A 27,384-nucleotide genomic window follows, 5' to 3' on the forward strand; every position below is an offset into this window, starting at 1 on the left:
ACACCAGCAATATCATGCAACTCAAATATTAAGCCCAGTGTCCTCCATTTTTTTCTATCTGGCATTGCTTTACTAGCTGAAGGTCTGCTTATATTTCATCACTATTGATGTTAAGAATAAAAACAGCCCTCAAAGGTATGTGCTTCCCCAATCGAATGCAATAGTAGTTTCACTTTGCAGCACCGAGTGCCTAATTCTTTCTCCATAAAGGAATGAAGCTCTAAGGCCACATTATCCTCTTCAAGGTTGTTTTGAGGCCATCATAATCCTCTCAAGAAACCATAAACTCATATTTGTCCCCAGCTGCCATAAATGCTTCACAGTGAACCATTGAATGATCCTGATTCTTGTTGCAATCTTTCAGCTCATGTTGTCAGTTTCATCTCTGACAGCTAAGTTGAAGTCTGTCTACTCTCTTCTTTGTCTGCTCCTGTTCATGATTTCTCCTCACTCTCACAGTTTGATGCACCAACAGGGTGATGTGCCAAAATATGAGTAAAAACCTGCTGTGACCTGATGGTTATTTCTCTCTTTTGTGGAGGCACCAGTGATAAATCCATTTCTTCTTCTTTAGAGCACAGCATGGAAGAGACGCTCACTGTGGCCTTGCGGGTGGCAGAGGAGGCCATAGACGAGGCCATCACTAAGGCTGAGTTCGACACCAGTCAGGTTATTTCTGTTATTAATATTAAAATAATGTATTATTATACTTACAATGATGTATTCAATCTGCACACTCTGTCCTTCACTTTGAGTCCTAGTAAAAAGCAAGTTCAATCTGTTAGCATTTTTGTTTCTCTGACAATAGTCTTTTAGAAATCCCTCTGTTATAGAAGCTGCAGTTTCATTGGTCTGTGATGTACTTTTATAGCATCCTCTACAGCACTTTCATTAAGTTCCTCCTTAATCTGGCTCCTCTGCTTTTTCTATCTCAGTCAGATTATGGAAAATAGAAAAGCTTATATCCCTAAGATCATTATAGAGATAAAAAATAACTCTAGAATACTGTTTTCTACCATTGACTACTACTATTTAATCCTGCCCCCACGTTGAACCTTCTAAGCTTCTGCCCCTTAATGTCAGGAATTAGCATCTTTTTAGAAGCAAAGTCAAAATCATCAATCCCTGCATTTAACCCTGTGACAGACAGGCAGCCACGAGTGAACTTATAGCATCTGATCAAACCCAGAAAAATTCCCCCTGTAAACATATACTACACGCTAGTTTCAAGTTTCCTTTAGCATATTATGATCTATATTTCATAGCTTTTGTTCAATGTGAAGTAGACAATGAAGCAGTGTTTGCGTTGGGGATTGGCTACTTAACATTCACACACACCCTATCCTCTAAAAAATATCATTTCTGGCTCCATAAAAAGACATTAGCAGCGACCTAAATGCCAAACTCAAGGCTTTGAAACAACATATAAAAAACAATGTAGTAATGTCACAGTGGCTTTATCCACTTCTTATGTCCATGATAAACTTTACATTGTGAGGTAAAGTAGTTGAGAAGTTGTTTTTAAAAGCTTTTAAATGGTAAAAAAAAAAAAAAAAAAAATTCTCTCATACTTTATCCTTTGGTATTTTCCATTTCTCTTACTCTATATTCTCCCCCATGGTGAAATCATCAGAAAATATAATGTAAGCTCTGCTGTTATGCTGATGATACGCAGTTGTACGTATCTGTTAAGGAAAGCAGTTACACAAGGCTTCATCACTGCAATATCTAATGCAAACTGATGGATAATAACCAACACCACTGGTTGTTTTAATATAAAGAAGTTTTTTTTTTTTTTTAAATCATACTAATTTTAGATCTTTGATACATGTACGACCCAATGGGACCACACATGCAAAATGCTGTCATTGTGTCCATAGCCCCAAAACTCTGAATTCACTTCTTCTTGTTAAAGTCATAGAGTCCAGTTAAAGAACAGGGTTTTCTGATTGTGTATTTCAAGAGAGGAGAGCTGCTAATTTGGCAAAATATAACATGAAACATCTCTTTGATGGTTTTCAAACATGTTTTGAACAGTGCTTTTTTCAAATATAAAGAACGATATCTGAACAGAAGATTTAGACAGAGGTTTTACAGTTTCTTAAATATTCAGTCATATCTATTTATAAAGATTAGTAACGATCAGCTGTCAAAAGCAACCATAGAGTTCTACCTGGAAAGAAAGATATTAATAGATGAAGAAAGTAAATGCAAAGGACTTCAAGAAACACAAAACAACAATGCAGAACCACAAAATAATAACAAAGGGACAAATAACTTGAGAGAGTCCCACAGTTACATTAAAACAAAGATAAACAAAACTTAACAGAAAAGACTAATGAGAGAAAGAAAATTGCCCACCAGAGACACCAAACAACTTCACCTACACAAAAATAATTAGACAGAAACACCAAGCACAAAAGAGACTTGCAATGACTCAAATTACCCATAACAACACTAAAAAGACATGTTAAAAAAACTACAAGAGAAAATAACCAGTGACACACAGAACAACGGCCTAATAAAAGGAACACAAGAAAATATGATTACCAAAAAAGTGTAAGACTACTAAGAGACACAAACGCACATAAAAGAGATTCTCAGTGCCTACAGAGATGACAGCGACAAAATCACTGCCAAGACCAAACATGACTTAAAAGAGACAACAAATCAACACAAAACAACACAAAACAACATATACACACAGAGGAAAAACTTAACTACAAGAGATATCAAATGACTGTAAAGATGAATTAAATACCTACAAAGAAACAACAATTTACTACAAAGACATGACTAAGAAACACATTTCTTCAAAGAGAAAAAATAGGCTACAAAGAGGAAATTCAAAACTACAGAGACAACAAATTATTAAAAGAGAAACTCAGTAATTAAAAATAAACAATAAATTACTTCAAAGAAGAAAATAATGCTACAAAGGATTAATAATTGATTTGAGAAAAACTTTACTTTAAGGAGACAATAAATAATAACACGGAGTAACCACATAACCACAAATAGATTATTTATGTTTATTTAGGGTAACTAAAGATTTACAGAGACAAGATAACAAACAATTACCAAATAACTTTGAGGAGATGACAACTGACACCAAAGAGTTACTTAATTACTAAAAAGCTCTTATGACAAATAGGCAACAAACAACTACAAAGAACAACAAAATGAGTACGAATAGAAAATGAATGACTATGAAGGGATGCTTCGGTGTCCAAAACTTAAAAAAACTGTCATACACAACGTGTGGAAGTGAAACAGCTACACTTTTAATTACCATAGTATCTTACAAACCCTTTGCCTTTCACTAATCTGCACAAGTTTCTCAAATCTTCTCAACTTAATACATCAAATAAGTGTATTAAAGGCATATCTGTAGAAGAGTAATCCGCTTACAGTGTGTGTTCGTGTGTGCATGGTGCTGAGTAGCTTTCTTAGCTGTGTGTTTGTTCACTAGGAGAGGCAGAATGAGGCGCACTATCTGCGAGAGCACAAAGGAGAGCTCGTTGAGGAACTGGCCAAAACTATTGTGCAAAAAGTAAGAGACAGTCATGTATTTTGCTGCAAAACATTTTCTCTTAGAGCAACAGGAGTTCTGTGGTGTGTAATTAGGCTTATTTACTGTGTGTGAGAAGTCCCTCGTTTGGGAGTTTTTATAGCTGTTTTGCTACAAAGCTAAGCATTGAAATTGAAACTATAAAGTCTTCATTTGCTTGAAAAGGGGAATATTTTTTTGTGATCTGGGTGTGATCAGAGTTATGCGCACTACTAATCAGGTCTCTGTCTCTCTTAGATTATTAGTCGAAGGAAGACTTTGGCTGAAAGGAGGGGTGAATATGTCCAGGACTGGCCAGTTGAACACAACACTGACCTTCATCACCACCATCAGTCTGCCAGTGCCGCCAGCTCCATCAAACAGCAACCAGGCCTCTTTGTAAAAAGAAAAAAACAATCACACACACAAAGTTTTATGACACAAAGCAATCATTTGTCAAGGTCCAAACAAGTTAGAATAATTAAATGTTTAATAAAAAAAGTTAAGAGAAAAGTATGAAGTATAAAACAGATTTGTGACATACTGTAATTATATATAGAATATAGTTCTTCCTTCCTGCCCCATTAATAATCACAAGATAGCCCCATTCTGCAAGTGAAAGACTAAACTGTACATTAAGTCTGGATGAAAATCTCAAACAATAAGCAACATGTGATGAACTGCTGCTCACATTAATGCTTTTAGTGCAACTTTTAGTGCAACTGTTGATAGTAGACACATACTTTCACCTCAGTGACATCAGTGTAATTGTAATGCAGCAGTTTAATATTCTTGTATGTGTTACTGAAATAAAAGACCTGATCATCCTGAATCACTGAAGTGAAAGATAATGTTGTATTCTCTGCTCTTACCTGAAGGTGATCTGTGCTGCCCTCTGCTGGTCAGTCTGCTCACATGCTCTGCTGTCTTTGTTATGCAGCCATATAGAGTGCGGTGTGATTGTAGTCGAATCTAGAGCAGGGGACAAAGAAAATATCTGTTTTTGTTTCAGCTTCTTCAATCATTTTGTATTTGTTGTATCCCTATTCTCAGAGGTCACACTCAGCCTTCTCACTGTTGGAGAACGACTCTACAGGTTTGAGTCCAGACTCTTCAAAGGGGTCGGTGAAGGAAGGTGGAGGGCCGGCTATGACTGCTTGGAAGAGTGTAGACCGGCTGGACAATGCAGGTCAGATCTATAGTTTTTCATTAAATTTTTGTCGTTGAAGGAATCTTCCAATACTCAGTTTAATCTTTAATTCTACTTTTTCTTTAAAAATGACTTTATTGATCAGCAGATAAAAGATAGGTGTCCTGTAGATTGAGGCATCAATAACTGACTTGTCTCGTAAAGATGTTTTTTTCAATGATTTGATCATCACTGTCAGCTTATTCTAGCCTCCGCTGTTTGTTTGTTTGTTTGTTTGTTTGTTTGTTTGTTTGTTTGTTTTGTTTGTTCTTTACATTGCAGCATTACTGATTCTTCTTTTTGTGGCATATGGTTGTGTGTGTTTGTTTTCATGCTTGCATATGAAGGTGTGTCCGCAGTGCTCCACAGCATGGACGGGAACTGGATTGCCCTGCAGAGCGCCCAGCTGTCGCGTCCCAGCCTGCTGACCCAAAGGAAGAGCCAGGTCTACAGTGCCTTGGAGAGGGAGTCTGCAGTGGTGTCCGCCTACGAAGGCATGGGCTCCGACAATGAGCTCAAGCCAGAGTCTGACGGCTCTGTGGGTGCCGCCCTGCAGGAGATCCACAGGAAGATGATGGACACTAACCTCAACCTGCAAGATACCTGCAACAGGATACTGTCCCCGATTATGAACCGCAGAGGCAGCGGAGACAGGATCCTTTCTGCGTTGATGAGCCGCAGAGGCAGCAGAGACAGCATGCTCTCTGACTCTGAGGGGAACTGGAAGCCTAACAAACCGCTGCTGGGTGTGATAAAGATGAAGGTGCCTGCAGAGATCCGGCGGCCTACATCACGTAGGACCAGCATCATCGATGTGAACTTTAACCTGGACGGAGCACACCAAGAAGAGAACAAGGGGGGTGCAGAGCCAGAACGAAAGGTTGAGAGATCACAGAAGAAAAAGCAGAGTGAAATGGAGTCTTCTTCTCTGGTAAGAAAAAAAAGGAGTTCTATTAAACTGCAAATTGATGAAATAAAAGGAAACTAGCTCACAGACATCAAATCAACATCAATAATATAATAAGGGGAAACCAATCTATTAAACACAGAAATAAACAAATATTCTTACATCTATTTTTCTTCCTCTCACAGGAAAACAACGTCAAAGACAACCCTCCATCTGATGCTGTGACCCCTGATACAGGAAGTATAACAACCCCTGAACCTCTGGACCTTGACAACGACATCACAGGACAAATAGTCAATCAGATTGACCAGGAGCTCACACTGAAACTGGAACAGCTAGCCAGCCGAGTTAATGATCCCTCCACAGGTGAAGAAAACGAAGGAGATGATGGAGTGAGAGCTGTTGGTAATGATGAACAAACGGAGGAAAAGAAAGAAGAAAACGAAGAAGATGATGAAGATAATGAGCAGCCGCAGATCATGGAGACTGAGTCGGATGAAGGAAGGACGGAGGATGAGGAGAAAGAGGAGGAAAATAAAGAAGAATACGATGAAGAGATGAGTTACAGATTGAACAAGCTTATCACTAAGTCCAGAATGTCGTACTTCTCCTCCACTGAAGACGAATTAGACAAAGCGGGCAAGAGTGAGGAGGAAGAAGCAGAGGAAGACAAGGACAAAGATACGGAGGAGGAACATAAAGAGCAGGGGGAGGAAAATCTGAAGGGATTCACGTTCAAACTCTGTCAGCTGGAAAAAGAAGTCCGGGCCAACCAGTTCTCCTCCACAGAGGACGAGATGGACAGAGTTGGCGTTGAAGAGAGGACAGGAGAGGAGGAGGACCAGGGGAATAATGTAGAGCTGGCGGTGAAAGTGTGCAGATTAGCTTACCAAGTCAACGCCAACCAATTTTCATCCACTGAGGACGAGCTAGACAGCGTCGGCCTCTTGGATGAAGACATGAAGATGGGAGAGGAGGGGGAGGATGGGAAGAAAGAGGAGCTGGCATTAAAAGTGTGCAGATTAGCTCACCAAGTCAACGCCAGCCAATTCTCATCCACCGAGGACGAGCTAGACCGAGTGGGCAGGGGTGAAGAGGAGGGCACAGACGAGGAGGCACTGTGGACACTGCAAGCAGAGAAGGCCGTCCAGGCTGCTCATCTGCGTGATTTAGCCAGCCTAGTCGGTCCTTCTGAGTTCTCCTCCACTGAAGATCACCTGGATAAAGTTGGAAAGACAGAGCAGGAAGTTATTGAAGTGACTGAAAGTGGAGAGTGGGAGGACACAGAGGGAAATAATCAAGACAAGGAAGAATCATTCGAAGATCTGGATGTGAACATGTTTGATTTACGGGATGAGATTGAGGAAAAAAAGGAGAGCAGTGGAGAAAAGGATGCATCTGACTGTGTTTTGGAGGAGAAAAAGGAGGATTTCGTGGAGGGATGTGAAGTTTTGAAAGAGAAGTCGGACGAAAGACAAGAGATGGAGTTGAAAACTGTGGCGGAGGGCGAAAGAGTGGAGGAGATAACAAATGTCAAACAAGAGACTCAGCCAGAGGAAAAGAGACAGGAAGAAGAAAAGAGCGGAGAGAGCAATGGCAGTATAGAAAGTTGGGAGACAGCAGACGAGGAGCGCAGTGAAGAATATGCAGAGTTTGACAGGATAATCAGCAGCATGTTGATGATGACTTTGGAGGACATGCAAGCACCGACGGTACAGGATGAAGTGGAAGAAAATAGGGAGGTTATAACAGACTCAGAGGAAGTACTGGTGGATGAAAAAATAGAGGAAGAAAGTGGATTCAAGCAAGTGGAGGTGGATGAGGAGGTAGAGATAGGGACAGAGAGTGGATTGGAGCAAGTAAAGGTGGATGAGACAGTACATATTGGGGAACAAGGTGGGTTGGAGCAAGTGATGGTGTATGAGGCAGTACATGTTGAGGAACAAAGTGGATTGGAGCAAGTGAAGGTGGATAAGGAAGTACATATTGGGGAACCAAGTGGATTGGAGCAAGTGAAGGTGGACAAGGAAGTACATGTTGAGGAACAAAGTGGATTGGAACAAGTGAAGGTGGATGAGGCAATACACATAGGGGAACAAAGTGGATTGGAGCAAGTGAAGGTGGATGAGGCAGTGCATGTTGGGGAACAAAGTGGAATGGAGCAAGTGAAGGTGGTTAAGGAAGTACATATTGGGGCACAAAGTGGATTGGAGCAAGTGAAGGTGGTTAAGGAAGTACATATTGGGGAACAAAGTGGATTGGAGCAAGTGAAGGTGGACAAGGAAGTACATATTGGGGAACAAAGTGGATTGGAACAAGTGAAGGTGGACAAGGAAGTACATATTGGGGAACAAAGTGGTATGGAGCAAGTAAAGGTTGATAAGGCAGTAAAAGTCTGGGGGGAAAGTAGATTGGAGCATGTGAAAGTAGATGAGAAAATAAAAGTAGGGCTAATAAGTGGATTGGAGCATGTGAAGGTGGATGAGGCAGTAAAAGTCTGGGGAGAAAGTAGATTGGAGCATGCGAAAGTGGATGAGAAGGTTAATATCAGGGGAAAGAGTGGATTGGAGCACGTAAAGGTGGATGAGAAAGTGAAAGTAGGGGTAATGAGTGGCTTGGAGCATGTGAAGGTCAGTGAAGAAGTCAAGATTGGAGGGAAAAGTAAACTTAAGGAACAGTTTGCTGAGACACAGAGCACCGATGCATTAATGGAAACAGAGACCACTAATAAGTTTCAAAGTCCCAGCAATAACGTGACGCCAGACTCAGCAAAGAAAGAAAGTCCTAAAGTCAATATTCAGAGAAAAGAGGAGAGTGAAGATGCTACAGCTAGAAAGGAAAATGAGAGAAAAGATACTGATTTACAAGTAATAGGCTCTCCATCAAAGAAATCTACAGTTATGTCAATCAAAGAGATGCTAGAAACATATGAGGCCAAACAGCTCTGTAAAAGAATAGGACTGCATGACGACAAACAAGAGGACAGAGGAGGAAAGGTCTCGGCCATGCGACAGATGATGGAGGCACATGGAGATGTCGCAGAAACTAAAGGAAAAAAAGCAGAGAGCAGAGATCACAGCAGGAGGTCTTCTCTTCATGATGTTTTAGAGTCACCGGAGGAAATTCACATGGTAAGAGCTTAAAGATGCAGAATGGAAAACTAATCTATAACAAGCATTTTATTTTCCACTTGCAGTCTACCAACAGTGATTACAGTTGTAAAGTAAATCTGTGTAATTTAAAGTTGAATTAATGAACAACTACCTCATTTTTCAAAACACTCAAGGGTATTGTTGATATGTCTAGCATGACCGGTAGCTAATGCTAGATAACACTGGCTAACAGAATACATGTTATTTTCAGTGACATTTTAATATATTCACTTTGTAATTCCAGTTGTCTCTGAGTTTCAACATTAAAAGTTGAAACTAAATTGCTTTCAATGCAATAATTTTGTTGCTACAGCCTCACCCGGTCTAGCATGAGCACTAGCTAATGTCTGCTAATCTTAGCAAGAACTAAATTATGTTTGTAACTGACAAAAATAGATTTTAACAATGAATGCTCAATATTAAACACTAATACTTATTTTGCTGCCAAAGCCTCACATTAGATGGCACAAGTTACTGTTTCTACTGTTGCTACTGTGCTAAACATATAGTATCTTCTAATACAGTTAGTGGTTACAGGTGACATGGACCCTTTTTTTCCACTTAATTCAATTTTCTAAATTGAAGAAGCTTTCAATTCATTATTTTTTCTGCTACAGCCTTGCTTTGTATGACATGACAACTTGTTAATTGGTAACATTGTTTTATTTGAAGTGACAGAACTACTCTATTACTATGAAGTCTCATTTTCTTCATATTTCAAATTTTTAAATATCAGGTTCAATAGCTTTCAATATAATAAAGGATTTTGGTGCAACAGCATTCAAAATCTGGTTTGACTTACAATTAGTGTATGATTGCTAATTATCCTGAGATATCACTGTGTGACTGATAAAGCTAAATCTGCTTGGCGACTTAATGATGCTCCTTAACGTGTGTTTCATATATTTATATTATCTTATGACTGACTAGCTTAGGGGTGTCAAACTCATTTCAGTTCAGGGGCCACACACAGCCCAAATTGATCTGAAGTGGGCCGGACCAGTAAAATCACAACATAATATGTTTGTATGGTCTTTTTTGCCATGATGAGTCTCACAGTGGGTTTTTGCTCTTTAAGCACCGAAACCTGCTGCGAACACACCAAACACACAAGTTATCCATTCACCTGACACCAAATTTAATGTTTACTGCAAAAGAACAGATAGATTATAACGATGAAGAAGGTAAAGTTGACTATTTTGGACTCCTCAGTTCCAGCATGAACAGTTTGCTGCTGGACAGTGTTGTATGCAGCGGTGTAGTGCTAGTGTTAGTAGTTAGTGGATCATCTTATAGTGCCCAAAAAAATCTTTATGAATCTCAATCGGATTATGCAAACAGCAAGTCATTTATTTTATCACTTTGAGAAAAAAAGTCCTGAAAAAAAACAAACGTTTTCAGCTTCTGGTTCACTCAGTCAGCACCATAGACTGTTTAAAATATGCTGCTCGACTGCTGTCGAGCTATTGTGATGTAAAGAGGCTGGCTGACTAGCCAACAACTACAGTGTTCCCGCCTGTCAGTCAAGTCAGCTGTGCCTCTCATTGGAAGACTCATAATCTCAATATCTTCCAAATTGCTGCATTAGAAAAAAACTCAACCCCTACAGTGTGTGCCGATAGAGAAATTAGCTATCCAGACTACACTCGTCTTTTGTACCAGGCTGTAAACATGTTTATTTCTACTGTAAAGATCGTCTTGAGCCAGCCTCAAGCGGATCCTCAATGAACTGCAGTTTTTAGCACTTCCACATTGCACTCATATTTTATAGACCAGAGGTTGCCGCCTGATCTCAACTGAATTTTGCAAATAGCAAGTAATCTATCTTCTCACTTGAAGAAAATAAGCATTGTTCAGGTTTTGATTTACTCCTATGATTTGATGTGACCCCCCAGAGGACAAATCTGAAATAGTAGTTACTTTCATTGAAAAATTCCAGTTAATGTGTTCTCTGTAATTTCTTCACTTTGCAAAGTGGTTCCGCGGGCCGGATTTGAACCTTTGGCGGGCCGGTTTTGGCCCGCGGGCCGCATGTTTGACACCCCTGGACTAGCTGCTTATGGTAATTTATGAGACCAGACTTTAAAATGGTCATGTGAAACTTACCAATCATGATCCCAGGCTCCCTTCAGAGAAAGTGCTGCCAAGATTCTCATCTGACTAACTCCTTTCATACACTTTTCTTCGCAGACTTACTAACTACTTTACAACTCTGCTTGGTGCTGTTTTCCCCCCTCTGTGTCTTCTCTTCTCCTGTGCTCTCCTCTACGTGCTGTAGGATAGTGATTTGGAGATATACAAAACAGTAGAGTTTCTTTCAACTCTGCTGGGGCAGGTGAGAACTTGATTTGCTTTCAGAGGACATAATGGCAACGATGTTCTTCATTGGATTTAATCAGTCACTTTTCATCCTCTCATGACTTTGACATCTTTTATAAATTTAGAAAGTTAACTATAGTAAATAAAATCATCCAAGAATTACATCTGGGTTAGAAAGTGCAAGTCTAGTAGTTACTCCATCATGAAGGGTCTGACCAAAACATTTTTCTCCACATTGGAATAGATCAGATATTACAAAAATACCAGTGAACTTTTGGAATAACCCTGCCTGTCTGTGTGTGTTACAGAGATATTCTGCAGTCTCTCTGCGTAACATAACCACAGAGGTACTAAAGGTGCTGAACACCACTGAAGACCTGCTTCAGGGAGTGACAGGAGGAGAGAAGTGCCAGTCCTCAATCCCTTCACTTCCCCCCAACACTGACCCCAAGAAACTGGACCAGCAGTTCTCCAAACTGGAAGAGAATGTAAGGCTAGCTTTGTCAATCAATCAATCTTTATTTATAAAGCGCCAAATCCCAACAAGTGTTATTCCAAGACGCTTTACAAACAGAGCAGGTCTAGACCATACTCTGTTTTATTATTAACAAAGACCCCACATCAAGACAGGATAAGATCAAGTCCCATCTTACAAACAGGACTCAGTCTGATCTCAACTTAATCCACCAAGAGCAGAGCACTTTGCAGCATTTAGCAAGTGACAGCGGCAAAGAAAAGCTTCCTTAAACAGGAAGAAACCTCAAGCAGAACCAGACTCATGTTAGACACACATCTTCCGACCGTGTTGGGGTTGGAAAGAGGGAGTTGAAGAGAGAGAGATGATAGTGGTGAGATGGATAATAGTAGTTGTAGCAGGAGTTTGGCACGTCCACATAAGCAGGAGGTCTACGGCAGCGACTCAGAGGAACCTACGAGACATGGCAGCTCAGGGACTCGAGAAAGATCTATGGTTGGTAACTTTAATGGGACAGGAAGAGTTAAAGTAAGTGACAGGCAGAGAGAGGAGAGAGAGGGGAGAGATAGGATCCCAGTGTGTCAGTTTCCCCGGCAGTCTAAGCCTATAACAGCATAGCTAAGAGCTGGCCCAAGCCTGAGCCAGCCCTAACTATAAGCCTATTATTATAAAGGAAAGTTTTACGTGTAGTGCTCATTACCAGGCTACAATTACAAGTATCAACAGTTGACTTATTGTATTGCATTATGAGTTAAACCTTGGGATGGTTTGCAGGTATATGTGGCAGCGGGCTCTGTATACAGTCTGGAGGCAGAGCTTGGTGACCTGGAGGAGTGTGCCAGGGGTATCAGCGGAGCTACATCAGACATGGAGATCTCCTTTCTGGAGGAACAGGTCGCCTCAGCAGCAGCAAAAGTTCAGCAGTCTGATCTGCAGGTGGGTTAAAGCTGAGATCTGCATAAAACTGGTCACAAGTGTTTTAATATTAGACCTGAATACTATTCAAAATCATGGTTTGAACCTTTACAATTGTAGCTTGATTTATCTGGAATATTCAAACATCCTGCCTTATTAAAGGTCTCTATGGACTTCTTGTACAAAGGATGGAAGAAATCCTGAGCCGTATATCATTTTGGTAAACTTCTGGTTGTTAAAATCATCACTCTGATCGGTTGTATGGAGCTTAAACCAAAGACCAAAGAATAAAATAGTACTGTTAACTATTGCAATTATAAAACAAAATGTTGATCATCATTAAATACATCATATGTTTGTGTATTCCTCTTTTAGATTTGTGATATCTCAGCTAGGATAGCTGCTTTGAAGAATGCAGGCCTAAACGTGGATACACAGTCACGCCCCCCTAAGGCCAAGACCATCCCAGTGATGGTACTGTACCTGTTTTTATGTCATTAGAGTGTAACTAAAAACTTTTCCTGCATCCTGAAACTTCTTATTTTCACATGTGCCTCTTGCAGCCTGTCACCCTGGACTCATCCAGACAGTTTAGGAGGCGGTTACCTGCACCACCTGTGAAGGGTAAGAAATATATTGCCTCATTATTTTGTCACACTTTGAACTTGCCCATCCTCCTGACACATTGATTTAATTTGCTTTATCTTTATAGACCTAACGGTTATGGATAATTTGAAGTGTTTGCAGAGTACATGCAAATTAATACCAAAAATGAACACAAAAAAAGTAGTGATTCTTTTGACACTTTGCAACATCACTGATAATTTCTACTCACTGATGTTATACTCTTGGTTTTTTATAAGTTCCTCAGATCACTTTGTAATGCATCGTTTTTCTCCTCCCTTAATGCTTGAGAAGATAAGGAAACCTAAACCATGGACAGTCAGGGGGACCTTCAAAGAAAACCAGACACAGCTGTGCCTTCACCTTTTTGCCCTGCAGACTTCAGGCCAGTCTGTTCCACCCATCGAGAAACCGCTTGCCTTAATCAAATGTAAATGTAAACATGCCTAAACTTACACAAGACACTGCTACTGTATGTGTTTAGTTGTACTGTATGTCAATGATAGTGCAGGAAACTGTTTTTCTGTCATTTTATCAAAATATATTGTAGACATCACATCTTTACTCTCTGATTGACAACCAAATAGTATTTTAACAAATATCAGCACTGATCAAATTGGTAAATGAGCTCATCAAATTAAGAACAAGGAAATCAGTAAGATTTGAGCAATATCCTTTTTTAGATATAAAATACTGAGATGAAGTTGTTACATTATACATTTGTGTAAAATACATCTTGTTCTAATTGTAATATTTTATAGACTTCATATAACATCATCAGACTCCAATGAACTTGCTGTTAAAAATATTATGTGAATGGATAATAGTGACTGTAAGACGCTATCTATCAGCAGCACAGCTACTGAAAAACCTACATTGTTTTTACCCCCTTATGACAAAGAGATCATACATACACGTGAGCAATTTCAGCATGTTCATGTATCATGTCAACAATAAATAGACCTGTATTTTTCCATAGTTAAGGCTGTTTGTTATGTTGCAGCGTACATGTATGTACAGCTATCATTCATAATCATGTTTCTGCCTTTATCATTAAAACTTCAAAATGTTCCAGACATTTATACGTCTGTAAAAATATGTTGTACTCTGAGATATACAGCGATAAAAACACTACACACTCTGTTTGCCTCTCGGATTGAAGGTGGGTGTAAGGGTGAGGAATTTAGTCTGTATTTTTCAGATGAGGAAATGACACCTGAATATGACATTCCCCCTTGTGAAGAAGTTGTGGGAACAACACATAAACCACTCTGGAAAATGACAGCCATCTACGCAAACGCTCAGGGGTAAACATGAACAAGTGACCTGAGCAAAGGAAAAGGTAGTTACAGTAGAGTTACTCGTCTAACACACTCAAACCTCTTGTAGTCACAGATTCCTCACGGAGGTTTTCCTCTCTGGACGCTCTGTCCTTTCAATGAAACTGAGCAGCAGCTGATTAGAAATAAGAAGTCACAGCTTTTCAGGAAGGAATCATTCCTCCCATAGAAATTCAGCTCTGTCCCAAAGCCTCCTGGGATATGTAGTGTTTGTCAGGAGCTCTCTGAAACCAGAAAGCGCTCCCTCTGATCAGGAACTATGAATCCTTCCTTCTGCTCACTCTCTCTTCTGTCTGATATGATAAAAGACTGTTTGGGGTCAATGACCACCATGATGTCTCTGTCCTGACAGGGAGCCTCCACCTCGGCGTACGAAGGGTGACCTGAGCCCCTCCTGAACTTCAGAACTGGCCAACGGGTGGGCCGCCGCTAACAGAGAATGAACATACAAGTGTGTTAGCTCACAGAAAAACTGGATACATGTATATCTTTTAGTTTTTAAGATATGTATGGAGTGTATTTCTCAGATGAGTCAATTCTTTGGCTGCTCCACAGGGGAGAAATAATTATTACTTAGTGCCCCTTAAATCTCTTCTGGAGTGCAGATTTGATATGGACATTAACAGTCTTGTGTTCTCAGAGCGGCGTTCTCAGAACAGACAGAGAAAGCTGACAAATATTTACATTTAAATTACAAAAGTGCCAGGACTTGAAAAAAAAAAGGTCAGTATGAAGAGGAACATGAAAAATAAAACCGACTAATCAGTTGCAGAGCAGCTGTGTGTAACTGACCTCAATGAAGAAGAGGCTGACGCTGGCCGTCGGGTTGTTGTACATGTAAACAGATGTGAGGACAGCCGCTGCAATGATGACCATAGCCAGGATGATGCCTGCAAGGAGACCAACTTGCAGCCGCTCATTACCCTCTGCTGTGATCTCCTGGTCTCCTGCAGGTGAGAGAAGACGAGGCTCTCAGTGATGCTACAGCACTATCTTAATATTAAAAGTAACTATGTGCAGATATTTCATAAATCTGACTTTTTGCTCCTAAAATGATAGAACAAAATAAGTCTGTGCTTATAAAACTTTTACACATAGAGGCTTGAACTGTTTGCTTTTCTACTTGAGTTTTAAACACACCAGATGCAAATGCACTGCACTACCTTTTGAGTAAAAAGTGATTAACTACAGTATGTCAGACCATGATCCCTTCACTGTAGAGGTTAAATATTGTAACCTTAATATCAAATCAAATCCAGTACTTTTTGATCTCCATATGGAAATACTAGTTGAAACGTGTTTTTTCAGTAGGATATTTCAGCTCATTAACAAAACCTCAAACTGCCCTCCCACACTCTGAGCAGCCAGAGTGATGCACATACATTGAGTCATCCCTCAGCAGCTGAGGACACTATGCAGTATTTAACATGGCGCTGTACACACTCAGCTATGAGCTCACAGTGGGCTGGGAAATAGCTGACCACTTGACCCTCAGACTAAACACAACACTCTGGGAGAGGACACAACGCAACAACAGATTAATTCATGAGAGAAATGACGCCTGATGTGAAATCTGTCCTGAGACTTTTGATGAATAGAAATCATATTAAGAAGAAATGAAAAAGGATACATTTCAAGATAACAGTTTTAGATAAATAAACATCAACAATGTTGATGTCAAAACCTGATTTTTAAAGTTATTTATTGGACCATTTATTGGGATGCGCGCTTTAATCATCGAGTTAAACCAGTGCTCCAACCACAGCTGATGTCAAAACCTTCGGTCTGTTTACCTTCAGCAGGATTGCTGGTAGGAGACTGTTGAGAGGATTTGATTCTGCTCATGCTGCTGTATACTTGGGGGTTGGTGAAACTGGAAGTCTTGCTGTAAGGTGCGGAGGTCATGCTGGAGGTCCTGCGCTGCATTGTGGTGGTTATCGCAGGAGTGGTTGACTGTGTGAGGTGATGAGATGTTGCATTTGTGAGGTCTGTCATTCTGACACATCGGAGATCTTTTCTCTGGAAAGACAAACATCAGTAAATAACTTCTGTATGAACTACAACCAGGGCTGCAGAGCACTGACTCACAATGTTTCTGAATAATAAAAAATAAAAAGAACCTCTTCATGGCAGCCAAGGTCGACCCAGTCCTGCCGGTAACGATCGAATCCACTGGAGCATCTGAAAAAATTTATTGTATTAATATCCTGAAGGAATAAATCTGTAAATAAAGCCTTCATAAACATAAAAAAAATAAACTAAAGCCCATATATACCAAAGGAAGAAAGAAATTGATGAAAACTTCAATCAATCAATCTTTATTTATGTAGCGCCAAATCACAACAAATGTTATTCCAAGACTCTTTACAAACAGAGCAGGTCTAGACCGTACTCTATGTTATATTATTAACAAAGAACCCACATCAAGACAGGATAAGATCAAGTCCCATCTTACAGGCAGGACTCAGTCTGATCTCATCTTAATCCACCATGAGCAGAGCACTTTGCAGCATTTAGCAAGTTACAGCGGCATGGACAAACTTCTTTTAACAGGCAGAAACCTCCAACAGGACCAAACTCATGTTAGACAGACATCTGCTGAGACTGAGATGGGGTTGTACAGAGGGATAGAGGGAGATGAAGAGAGAGATGATAGTGGAGAGACAGATAGTAGCAATTGTAGCAGCTGGAGTCTGGCATGTCCACAGCAGCATGCCGTCTACGGCAGCGACTCAGAGGAACATAGGAGACAAGGGAGCTCAGGGACTCCAGAAAGATCTATGGTTGGTAACTTTAATGGGACAGGAAGAGTTAAAGTAAGTGACAGGCAGAGAGAGGAGAGAGAGGGGAGAGATAGGATCCCAGTGTGCCAGTTTCCCCGGCAGTCTAAGCCTATAACAGCATAACTAAGAGCTGGCCCAAGCCTGAGCCACCCCTAACTATAAGCTTTATCTAAAAGGAAAGTTTGAAGCCTACTCTTTAAAGCAGAATGGGTGTCTTCCTCTCAGACCCCGACTGGTGGATAATTCCAGAGGAGAGGTGCCTGATCGTTGAAGGCTCAACCTCCCATACTACTTTTAGAGACTTTAGGTACAGGCCTGCATGTTGGGAGCATAGTGTTATCGAGGGGGTAACAGGGCCTAGTAATGAAACACCTAGTTTATTATCACATTATTAAATGCCAAGAAGGTTTAAATATGTGACTTAAAAGGCAAAATTATGACATTACAACTCATAGGTCATAAACATTCTTAAAAAAAAAACGGAAAAAAAGTTGAAACTACAAGATATAAAGTCAAAATCATAAAATAATAGTCAGAGTTGGAATAAAAAGAGAAATAAAAATATCAAAATGATGAGATACAAAGCTAGAAGTAAAGGATGAAAAGTCAACAATGTGAAGTTATCATGAGATAAAAGTCTAAAATACACAAGCAGTTATGAGATAGGAAGCACTGCATTTTAAGACAGAAAGGTAAAATGATATGACATAAAGGAGGAACATATGCAGGATCAATTTAAGTTGCCAGAACTCTCAAAAATAATTCAGTTATTGTTATACAGCGTCTGCCATCACTCAGGATTGTTTACACCTATTCAAGTCTAGTGTTGTTTACAGATGTAACATGTCTAATGTTTGTTGTATGACATTAAACAAAGTGGACTGTAATCTTTGTTCCAGTTGTACCTTTGTAGCCGGTTGCACCAGCTGCAGTTAAAGCCGATCTGAGAAGTGACACATGGACTGCAGCTGGAGAACTGCAGACATGCTGAGAATACAGAAACAAAGGAAGAAGAGTGAAGAGGAAGAGGCGGCTTTGACCTCTGTAAAGTGGCTGTTTTGTAATGTAGAAAATGCATGCAGCTGCTGCCACTGCTTTACAATCACAAAAGTTTCATTTTGCACTTTTTGACTGACAAACAAAGGTAAAAAGTATGTTATTGATGATGCAATAACACTGTAATGTATGGAAATCTGGGTTATCAATATTTGGACATCTTAACATCACATCTCTTTGTTAACGTTATTAAGATTTACGTACTTGGAAGTGGAAAAATCTCCACAGCTGAAGAGTTTGAGATTTTCGACTTCAGAATTTCAACTTTGTGATACTCATATATGGTTCTTCTTCGAACATCTGCAACATGTGAGAGGATCATAAGATTAGATAGAGAGATCCAGTGAGTGCTAAAATTATTAGATTATCCAGCTTTTGTGGTTCTAATGTTTCACTCACTGGGGATCTGCTCCATCTCATGAAGCACCACAAAAGCATCGGACAGACCCACTTTGACGGGATGGTTCTCACCGCTGATTTCCCTGATGTCTATGGGAATCTAAGAAGAACATTTTATGCAATGACATAAATTCAGTGAGGACAAAAAAACCAAGACAAAGTGAAGAAATGTCACCTCTTTGTATGTGAACATGATGCGGCCGTCACTGTGCAGAACAGCCTGGAAAGTGAAAGATCCCAGACTGATCTTGTCCTGGATGTGAACTTGGTTCCACTGAACCAGCAAAGCAGTGCCTATAAGTAGATCCAAAAACACAGCCATACATATGAACTCAGTGTTCCTATACTACAGCAGACTCTCAAACAAAGAGTGACTTTTTGTGTAAATTTCTCTGTGAGTTTCTTGCCGTTATCAAAGTAGGACACTGAGGAGTTTTTGGACAGACTTGGGTCAAAGTTGGCCATTAGAGGAGCGATGTACTGAGTGGCTGTTAGCATTTGGTGGATAACATCTCCAGTGTAAATAAAACCTGAGACAGAAAAAAAAGTAGTAAAATCATCCTAATAATGGAATAATGATTGAATAGTTTCACATCTTTTTGGTTTTAACACAATCTTTAAATCCCTGTTATTGCTGTTTAGCTGATCCACAGCTAAATGGTGTCTTTCTGCAGTGTTTCCTTTTCATGGGCGGGCCACCAATGTTTACTAAGGGTCACCTACTGGCAGCCAGTGTTTGCATTTCTTTATCTTATATGCATCCAAGAGACACATTGCAGAGAAACACAGAGAACAAGACACTTTTCCAGGTGTGTTCCCAACAGTATCTGTCTGCAGGCTGCAAGACGGTACATGTTCCGCCCTCTAAACGTTCTTGCACATGAACATCATTATTACAAGTTACATGCACAGGTTTTTTCTTCATTTTTTTTAACAAACTTTATTCCATCCAGGACAAGTTACACCATCTAGGCTGATAGTATCAATCATAAAAAAATATTTTACATTTCTTTGCTTTCGGCTGTAGTTCTCAATCTTCATCTGACACTGTACATTTGCCATAATTCTTAATAAAAATTTAAAGAGAAAAAAAAATACCACAGATTATTAATATTCCTGTCCTTACCTCCAGTTGCCACTGTGATTTCTCTCAGCATGTGACCATAAAAAGGGAAATCGAAGGAAAGATTCACTCTCTGGAAAGACAAAGTCAAATTCTGAGTATGTTCTCGAGATGGTCAGCAGCAACTGTCAATCAAAACATGGAAAGTAGACTGCTTTCTAAATGGAAGTGTTAAACCCGCACAGATGTGAACCTTTCTTTCTTATCACACAGAATGATTTAATACCTCAGCCTGTCTGTGGGTGCTGGACAGGAAGCCAAACAGTTTCCACTCCTCCTCTTTCACTTCATCGATGTTTACCCACATCTCTTTACTGGCCATGTCTGCAGGGCTGTAGATTTTAGATGTGTAGTAGGCATGATCAACGTCCTGCTGAGAAATGCAGGGATGGAAATGCTTTTAACAAAACTTACAAAAAAAGACGGGCATTAAAAGTGTAGCTATGTGTATTCTTTTTTTTATATAATATGGATATTAATTTGACACAATTTGTCTTACAAACATCCCAAAAAGCGGAAGTATCTCTTTCTTTACGTATGAGTAAATATTAAAAATGTTTTAAATTCTACATTTTTATTATAATGTGGTTCTTATCTGCTTACTTTCACTTTCGGGAATCAGCAGCAATCTTAATCAAGATTTTTCTGTGTCAAAACATTATTTACATGTCTTTTCTAATCACACACCCACACCCACACCCACATCACTGCTTTGAACTTTAATCCCATGTATGACCAAACACATCACTTTTAAAAGTGAGACCTCCTCATGATGTTATTTTATTCTCATGCTGAGCATCGAACCCGTACCATGATCCGTGTTGAATTCTCGTGTCCCTCCTCCATCAGCAGGTCTGGATCTGCCTCCTCTGGTTTGTGCTGGTCTCTGTAGAGGCCTCCCTTATCTGGAGTCAAGCCCGGGGCACCAGACCTGGGCTCCATCCTCCTCTCGATGGTCTTGTTGTCCTCTTGTACGACATAAGACTGTGCCTCAGAAGGAGACAGCTCTTGAAAGTCCGTACGGTAGAGTCCTGATGAATCAGAGAGACCAATGAGTGGTGTGATGATGAGTTTGATGACATAGGTCTTTTGTTTGGTTGCAACTTCAGCAGGGTGGACTGTAAAGAGAGAAACTGAGAATAATAAAGAGTCTGTTGATTAGTAAGTTACTTACGGGATTCATTAACAGCATTCATAAAAAAAGTACAATGAATAATTAAATAACAAAACAACTTCTCTCAAGTTTAGAGAATAATTGGACTTCAACACATCAACAACTAACATTTCCACAAAGTTTGAGTGCTGGTTGGCCAGTCTGTCTCATGCACTTATAACAAAAACTATAAGATAAACAAAGGCAGACCATTCCCACACAAACTGGAATCTTCAAATATTTGCAATTTTTTTTGCTTGAACAATACCTAATCAGACCGCACACTATCAAACGGTTCAGACAGTCCTTTGATAGACTTCTCTGTTTTTCTACTTTATTAAAATTTGAATTATTTTAAAATTATTGTGTGTATAGAACTTTGAGTGTGGCTTCTAGGATATTTCAATTAGATCATTAGAGCAGTAAAAGAAGTGGATTAAATAATTCACCAAGTATTAACATTCATTATTTTCCATTAAAAGCTTAAAGGAACAAACACGTGGTATAAAACTTATTGAAGAATATTAAGACTGTTTCAAAGAATCGTTGGATTCAACTGTAAGACAAGAATCATCTCAACTCCAGCAACTTCTTCTTGCATGCAATGAGACATAAACAACTCCCCTGAATGCACCATGTGGTAAACATGCGTGGTCACCACGTCATCCTGCCCTCCCAGTGACAATAGTGAGCCTGACCTCCCTCTTCACAGCAGAGAGTGAAAGCATGCTTCACATTCTTCACACCAGCAGGTCCAGGAACCAGCATGTGAGGCTGGGCAGCAGTGGGTGTTGTGTCTACAATTCAAACACATGGTAGTGCTGCGGCTGCTGAGGGCCTGCCAACCCTCCACCTGTGTGTTAGTGTGATGTGGGCAGTGACCGGAGATGCTACATTATCTGTGGTAGATATTCAGGTGCCAAGAAGATGGAGTCAATAACCTCAAGGAAGTGTTTGCGTCACACTTTGTGGAGTCAGATTAATCAGAGTTCAAGACAGCTCTTCAGTTGCTGTTAGGGCAAAGATCAAAAAGAAAACTACACAACACAAAAACAAGGCACAAACAAACCTGATAACATCTTCTCTTTGTAGGCCTATCCAAAAATCCCCGGTAACAGGTGGAATCACAATTAACAACATACGCGAACACAGAACTTAAATTGTCTCTAACGACTACAGTTTTATTTTATTTTTTTCAAGAAAGAATTTGAATGATAAAAAAATAAATTTATAGGTATACCACAAATACGTTTTTTCAACTCAGACCATCACATAATTCTTGGGAATAAATGCACAATAAATTAATGTGACAATGTAAAACTTTCAATGCATTATTTAATAAAAAGATGACACATTTGTTAAAAATGAATGACTGTGCATAAAAAGAGATTATTACAAAACCTTTAATAGTTCAGTGACAAAATGACGCTGAAAATAATCAGTGGTAGGTAATGCTTACGTTTCAGTTTTGGTTATCAGTTAATGCTCAATTAAAAAGCTGGTGACTTATTAAAATATTACAAGTATTACATTACTTCAGGTGATCATATAAAAACGCAAAAGCCTTGTAATATCTCTCGCATACAATGAGCAGCATATTTACAGTCGTCCTGCTTCAGACCTGAACTGTTGAGGATAGTTTTAGTGACTTACCGTAAACTGACTTCAGCTTCATGAAGCTCAGTTGAAACTGGAAAACAATAACCAGTCCTGTAATCAGATTAAATGTCCTGGTCAGGGTCAACACCATCCTTCCTCTTAGTTCACGGCGCATCTTCAAAAACTGAGGGACAAATCGGCGCAACGTCAGTTTGCGTCAAGGTCTTACTATTAGTAAAAAAAAAAAAAAACTTCTTGCCCTTTAAGGAAAGACAAATCTAAATGTTTAAATATATCTCTGCATTTTTTTGAGTGTGTTGCTTTCCATTTGAACTTTTTGAACTGTCCACTAATCATCTGTGCGTCAGCTGGGTCTTCCTCTAAGGAACGAAAACCCCGCTGGTGATGAGAGCGTGAAACCGTGGAAACGATGCCTTCAGGTGCTATGCGAAATATTAACATTGGGCATACAAGCAGGGGTGAGCACATTGTTTTCTATTACATGAGTAAAAAGTTGAATACAAAACAAGTAAATGTATATTTCTGTTTAATTATTACTTAACTAATATTGCATTGATCCCTGGTGGAAATTAACACAGTATGCTGTTATATTAATTAATAAAAATGTGCCTCACCTGTATGTCACTATAATGTACATATAAATAGGTTATAATAGTTATAATACAATACAATAGTGTGATCCAAAAATGGGCAATTCTTCTTGATAAAAACTTTTACTTTTGGTGTATTTTTATCCTGTGTCCTGTGTGTTCTTATGAGTCCGGTTCCATATTGATGACTGACTATCTATCTATCTATCTATCTATCTATCTATCTATCTATCTATCTATCTATCTATCTATCTAATCCTGATACTCAAATAGGTTGAATAAAGTGGAAAAAAAGAGTGCATGCAGTTTTGTACTCGTTACGGTAGTATTTCCTCACTCTTGTATTCACCCTACTTTTAGGTTCCGTGGTGTGAGTGCCTCTCCCACCACTTGTCCTTATTTTTCCACCTTCGTGTTTCTCCATCTGAATGTGCGGTCACTTTGTCGCGACTGAAGATAACGAGGAGTAGGTGAAGGCAGCAGAGGCGATGTCCCCCTATGTATTTCCAACTTTCGACACTAGGTGGCGACAATCTGAATAACCCTGGCACATTTAAACCTGCATACGAATATAATCCCCAACTTTCTGGAGGGATGAGGTTGAATGAAAAAAACAAATCTTAATTTGATCGATATAAGATCATTTTGCAAAGGTACCTACAACAAAGCCTATTTCTTCACAATGTAATGTTTGTGTCCAGTAAGTACAATGTCAATACATAAAAAAAAGTCATGAGTCATAGGATCTACTAAAATTCCACTTAACTATTTATAAAACACTTTTAAAAAATGTTTTTATTATTTCTGGATAATAATTTCCAGTTTATTTCAGTGTTGGCTGATAAGGGTGGAGTGATAAGCCTTTCTTGGCAGAGTTAACTTATAATTCAGTTAGTTTTTATCTTGTCAGGCTACATGGGGCACATGTTGAAAAAAACATTGGAGGTGTACATTTTATTATATTGTGTAGCTGTTTAAGAGTTGAGAAACATAATGCATGAAACATATTAGTGGTAATTATTGTTTCAACAGTGAGGGCAGCAGCTGGATGTTTTAAATGTTCCTCATGTGTCTCACACAAGCACCAGCCAGAGCGCTTTCTGTTTTTATGTCCCTAAAATTCTGAACATTGCCTCTGGACATTAAAGTGGCAGGCACTCTGGGTGTTTTTAAAGTAAACTTAAGACTTATCTTTTTAATCAGGTTTTTAGTTCTGAATAATTTATTTTTATCCCTGCATTATTTTAACTTTGAGTTTTAATATTTATTGCTAGCCATACTTATTTTAATGTTTTTACTGTACTGAATTTATTTTAAAATATTTTATGATTATATCTTCTATTTTACCCATTTCTGTTGAATCTTTGGGCTGCATGCTCGTTATTTTTTCTATAATGCACCTTAGACATTGGAATAATCTTCAAAAATAGGTCAAATTAGTCACATTAATATCACTAAGTAAATCTAAGATGATCAGAAATAATGTGGTTACAGAGACATGTGGTTGTTTGTCTTGAGAGCCTGCTTTATATTTAAATATGATTTAGAAATATTGACTGTTGTGATCCGTCCATGTTTTGCTGTTTTTGGAGTTCTTTGTATGTTTTTAACCCTCTGAGGCTGCCACTTTGGCCAGGTCTCTCTTGAAAGAGATTTTAATCTCAATGGGATTACCTGGTTAAACAAGAATTAAAAAAAAAAAATGTATGAAAGGTGCTATATAGATGAAGCTGAGTTGGGTTTAAGTTTGCTTGAATACACCTCAACCAAGAGAGTAAATTGAGTTTACTTAACATACTCAAATGTCAGTTTTTAAAGTTTGTCAAAGTAATCGCCGCAAGGCAAATATGTAACGCTGTTAAACCCAGCAAGCCTGCTTTTTATAATAGAACAAACAAATTATTTTTAGTTCAGACGCATCAATGACTTAGAAAACTGTTGTACTGGAAAGTATTCAAAAAGTTTCTTAATACAATTTAACCTAATCTAGGATATTTCAGTACTGCAGCATAGATTAAAGAGCTTTTGTTGTAAGAGATCAGTGACAAGGAATAAACCATAAATATTTAATCTTTTCACTTTAATTCAACAGTGAAATACCCACCGATAAGACGATTCTAAAGGATCATGACATGAAGTAGAAACAAAAATTGCAGATCAAATGTAAAGCATGACTACACAAGGACACTTCAGGCCTTTATCTGTGACAAAAAAGACCAAAGGGTGAAAGTGTAAGGGGTGGGGTTGAAAATCTATTTCTCCTAAAAATGGCCACAGAAGCGTTGATGAAAAATGAAATCAAGGCATAAATTTACATGGTGTGTTTACAATGTGTCAAAATTGTCGAGATCAAACCTCAATGCAACTACTAAATGGATAAACAGATAAACACTACAAAAAAGGCGTCATTGAAGGGTGTTTCAAAAGCATTTTTGACATCATTACCAAACTGCTTTCAGACACTTTAACCTTTGTCAACACATCAGATGTTTTCCAATGAAGTGTTCAGATTTGGTGGTAACTGATTGAATTGTGTACGCCCCACTTAAAAGACACTCGTAGTTTTCATTCTCAAACATACCAGGATTTTATCATACTTTCTACAATTATGAATTCATGTTAAAAATGCTACTGAAATCACCTTTGGGTAAACACTTATTTGTATGAGAAATATGGGTAAATGAGAAACTCAATTGAGCAATTATCAACTTATACACCCAGAAGCTCCACTTCGAAAATGAGAGTGGAATTTCCAGGGATGACGGGCGGGTATCCTTTGCTGCCGTAGGCGTAGTCCGGCGTGCAGGTCAACCTGGCAAGCTGACCAACACTCATCTGTGGAGGAGATGTTGAACAAGATCCATAAATACAGTATCAATAGCAATTGGCAAAGATATACATAACTTTTTGCTGTTCCTGTAAAAAGTCTTATTCGAGTAATTTAGTCAGACACAACCATAAAGGAGGAACATTTAAGAGTTCCAGGAAAGTTTGGTTTATATTTCAATACAACAGATCCTAGGTGTCCATACTTTCAATCCATAATATGAGAAAAGATATTTTGATATTCTATCTGCGTGTTAATCCTCGAAAATATGACAGTTCCTCTAAAAGTTATTACCATACCTGAGCTACACCCTCATCCCAACCTCTGATGACTTCTCCACAGCCAAGTTTGAATTTGAAGGGATCTGCTCGGTCCCTGGAGGAGTCAAACTTTTTTCCACTTGTCAGAGTTCCTGTTAAACACATTTGGAAACATTAGCTCCCAGTGTATTACATTAATACATTATTTATGCACAAATGTTGATACTTATTACAGGACATGTAGTAAAACTCTAAACCCTATATGAATGAGATGCCAAAGCTAGTGCACACATGTTGACAGTAATCAATCCCTTTAATGATCAGGTCTTAATTGAGGATGAGGAGATGAAACCACCAAAAAGGTCCTCAACGCTTCATTCAATGAGGCCACAGCACCAGCTCGGGTGAAACGTAATGTGAGATAACGGTAAACAGCTAACCTGGATCAGGCTCATGACTAATGTTTCATTGTAAAATTATAACGGGCAAAATGTCTCTATTCGTGAGAACAACGTGGTGCTGGTTTCAACATCGTATACACCTCATCGGCGCTAGGTTTTGTGCTAAGCTAAGCTAGGCTAATGCTAGTGCTGCTCAAACAGGGACGAGCCTCTCATTCTCGGTATCGCTCTGTACGCCATTACCTGATCGTGCTGCTTTGATACACATATCAAATTAGACCGGGATTCACGTTTAAGCAGATATGATTTTATTTTCGATTAATATTAAAACATTATATTACCAACGTAGTGCACGACAACCGTATTTCCCCTCTTCGGGAAAGTCTTTCCTGAAGAGAAACACCAAGCATTGGATTAAAACAGATTCATTGTGAATTGTATACCTTTTAAATATAAGACGTAGTTGTAATATGTTTATTTACCGTCTCCGGGTCTAATGGTTTCCACTTCGACTCCCATCGTTCTTCTTTCAGAGCTGTCTTCTTCCCTCTCCTACACTTCCTTGAACGCTCCTTGTGAAGTGCTCAGTTACATGTGACGTGATTGGTCGAGACTGTATCATCGTGCATGACGGGTCTCAAATAGCTGCATACAGTCTATGGGTCAGGCTTAACATGATGTTGTCTTTTTAACCAACTGTG

General features: G+C 39.1%; 3 protein-coding genes across 4 annotated transcripts in view; 1 reads left to right on the forward strand and 2 right to left on the reverse strand.

Moving 5' to 3' along the window:
• LOC117827387 overlaps positions 1-14,109 on the forward strand; it is a 46,997-nt gene extending 32,888 nt beyond the window's left edge. The window contains exons 8-19 of the mRNA XM_034703979.1: positions 575-669; positions 3,473-3,553; positions 3,809-3,949; positions 4,604-4,739; positions 5,087-5,670; positions 5,832-8,777; positions 11,077-11,133; positions 11,426-11,605; positions 12,367-12,528; positions 12,883-12,981; positions 13,071-13,131; positions 13,426-14,109. Of these exons, the coding sequence (XP_034559870.1) occupies positions 575-669; positions 3,473-3,553; positions 3,809-3,949; positions 4,604-4,739; positions 5,087-5,670; positions 5,832-8,777; positions 11,077-11,133; positions 11,426-11,605; positions 12,367-12,528; positions 12,883-12,981; positions 13,071-13,131; positions 13,426-13,439 (4,556 nt within the window). The 3' untranslated portion in view covers positions 13,440-14,109. The remainder of the gene's footprint in view (positions 1-574; positions 670-3,472; positions 3,554-3,808; positions 3,950-4,603; positions 4,740-5,086; positions 5,671-5,831; positions 8,778-11,076; positions 11,134-11,425; positions 11,606-12,366; positions 12,529-12,882; positions 12,982-13,070; positions 13,132-13,425) is intronic.
• A 197-nt stretch (positions 14,110-14,306) lies between these two features.
• Positions 14,307-22,934, reverse strand: LOC117827388 (plexin domain-containing protein 2-like). 2 transcript variants are annotated; one of them, XM_034703982.1, is made up of 13 exons: positions 22,639-22,934; positions 20,643-20,863; positions 20,059-20,205; positions 19,836-19,905; positions 19,117-19,239; positions 18,885-19,003; positions 18,710-18,809; positions 18,515-18,610; positions 18,160-18,241; positions 16,592-16,652; positions 16,265-16,490; positions 15,264-15,418; positions 14,307-14,900 (listed from the first exon to the last, which is right to left on the reverse strand). In XM_034703982.1, the coding sequence occupies exons 1-13, from the start codon at positions 22,757-22,759 to the stop codon at positions 14,685-14,687; spliced, it is 1,737 nt and encodes a 578-aa protein (XP_034559873.1). In that variant the 5' UTR covers positions 22,760-22,934; the 3' UTR covers positions 14,307-14,684. The 2 variants fall into 2 exon arrangements, with proteins under 2 accessions (XP_034559873.1, XP_034559871.1); XM_034703980.1 differs by having other exon boundaries at positions 20,643-20,965.
• Positions 22,935-25,256: 2,322 nt separating this feature from the next.
• LOC117826573 (peptidyl-prolyl cis-trans isomerase FKBP1A-like) lies at positions 25,257-27,301 on the reverse strand. Its single transcript, XM_034702721.1, has 4 exons — positions 27,166-27,301; positions 27,025-27,072; positions 26,322-26,434; positions 25,257-26,030 (listed from the first exon to the last, which is right to left on the reverse strand). Exons 1-4 carry the CDS (start codon positions 27,200-27,202, stop codon positions 25,905-25,907), a joined length of 324 nt encoding a protein of 107 aa, XP_034558612.1. The 5' UTR covers positions 27,203-27,301; the 3' UTR covers positions 25,257-25,904.
• Positions 27,302-27,384: the final 83 nt, after the last annotated feature.

This window comes from Notolabrus celidotus, chromosome 15, assembly GCF_009762535.1.
Source record: "Notolabrus celidotus isolate fNotCel1 chromosome 15, fNotCel1.pri, whole genome shotgun sequence".
NCBI lineage: Eukaryota > Metazoa > Chordata > Actinopteri > Labriformes > Labridae > Notolabrus > Notolabrus celidotus.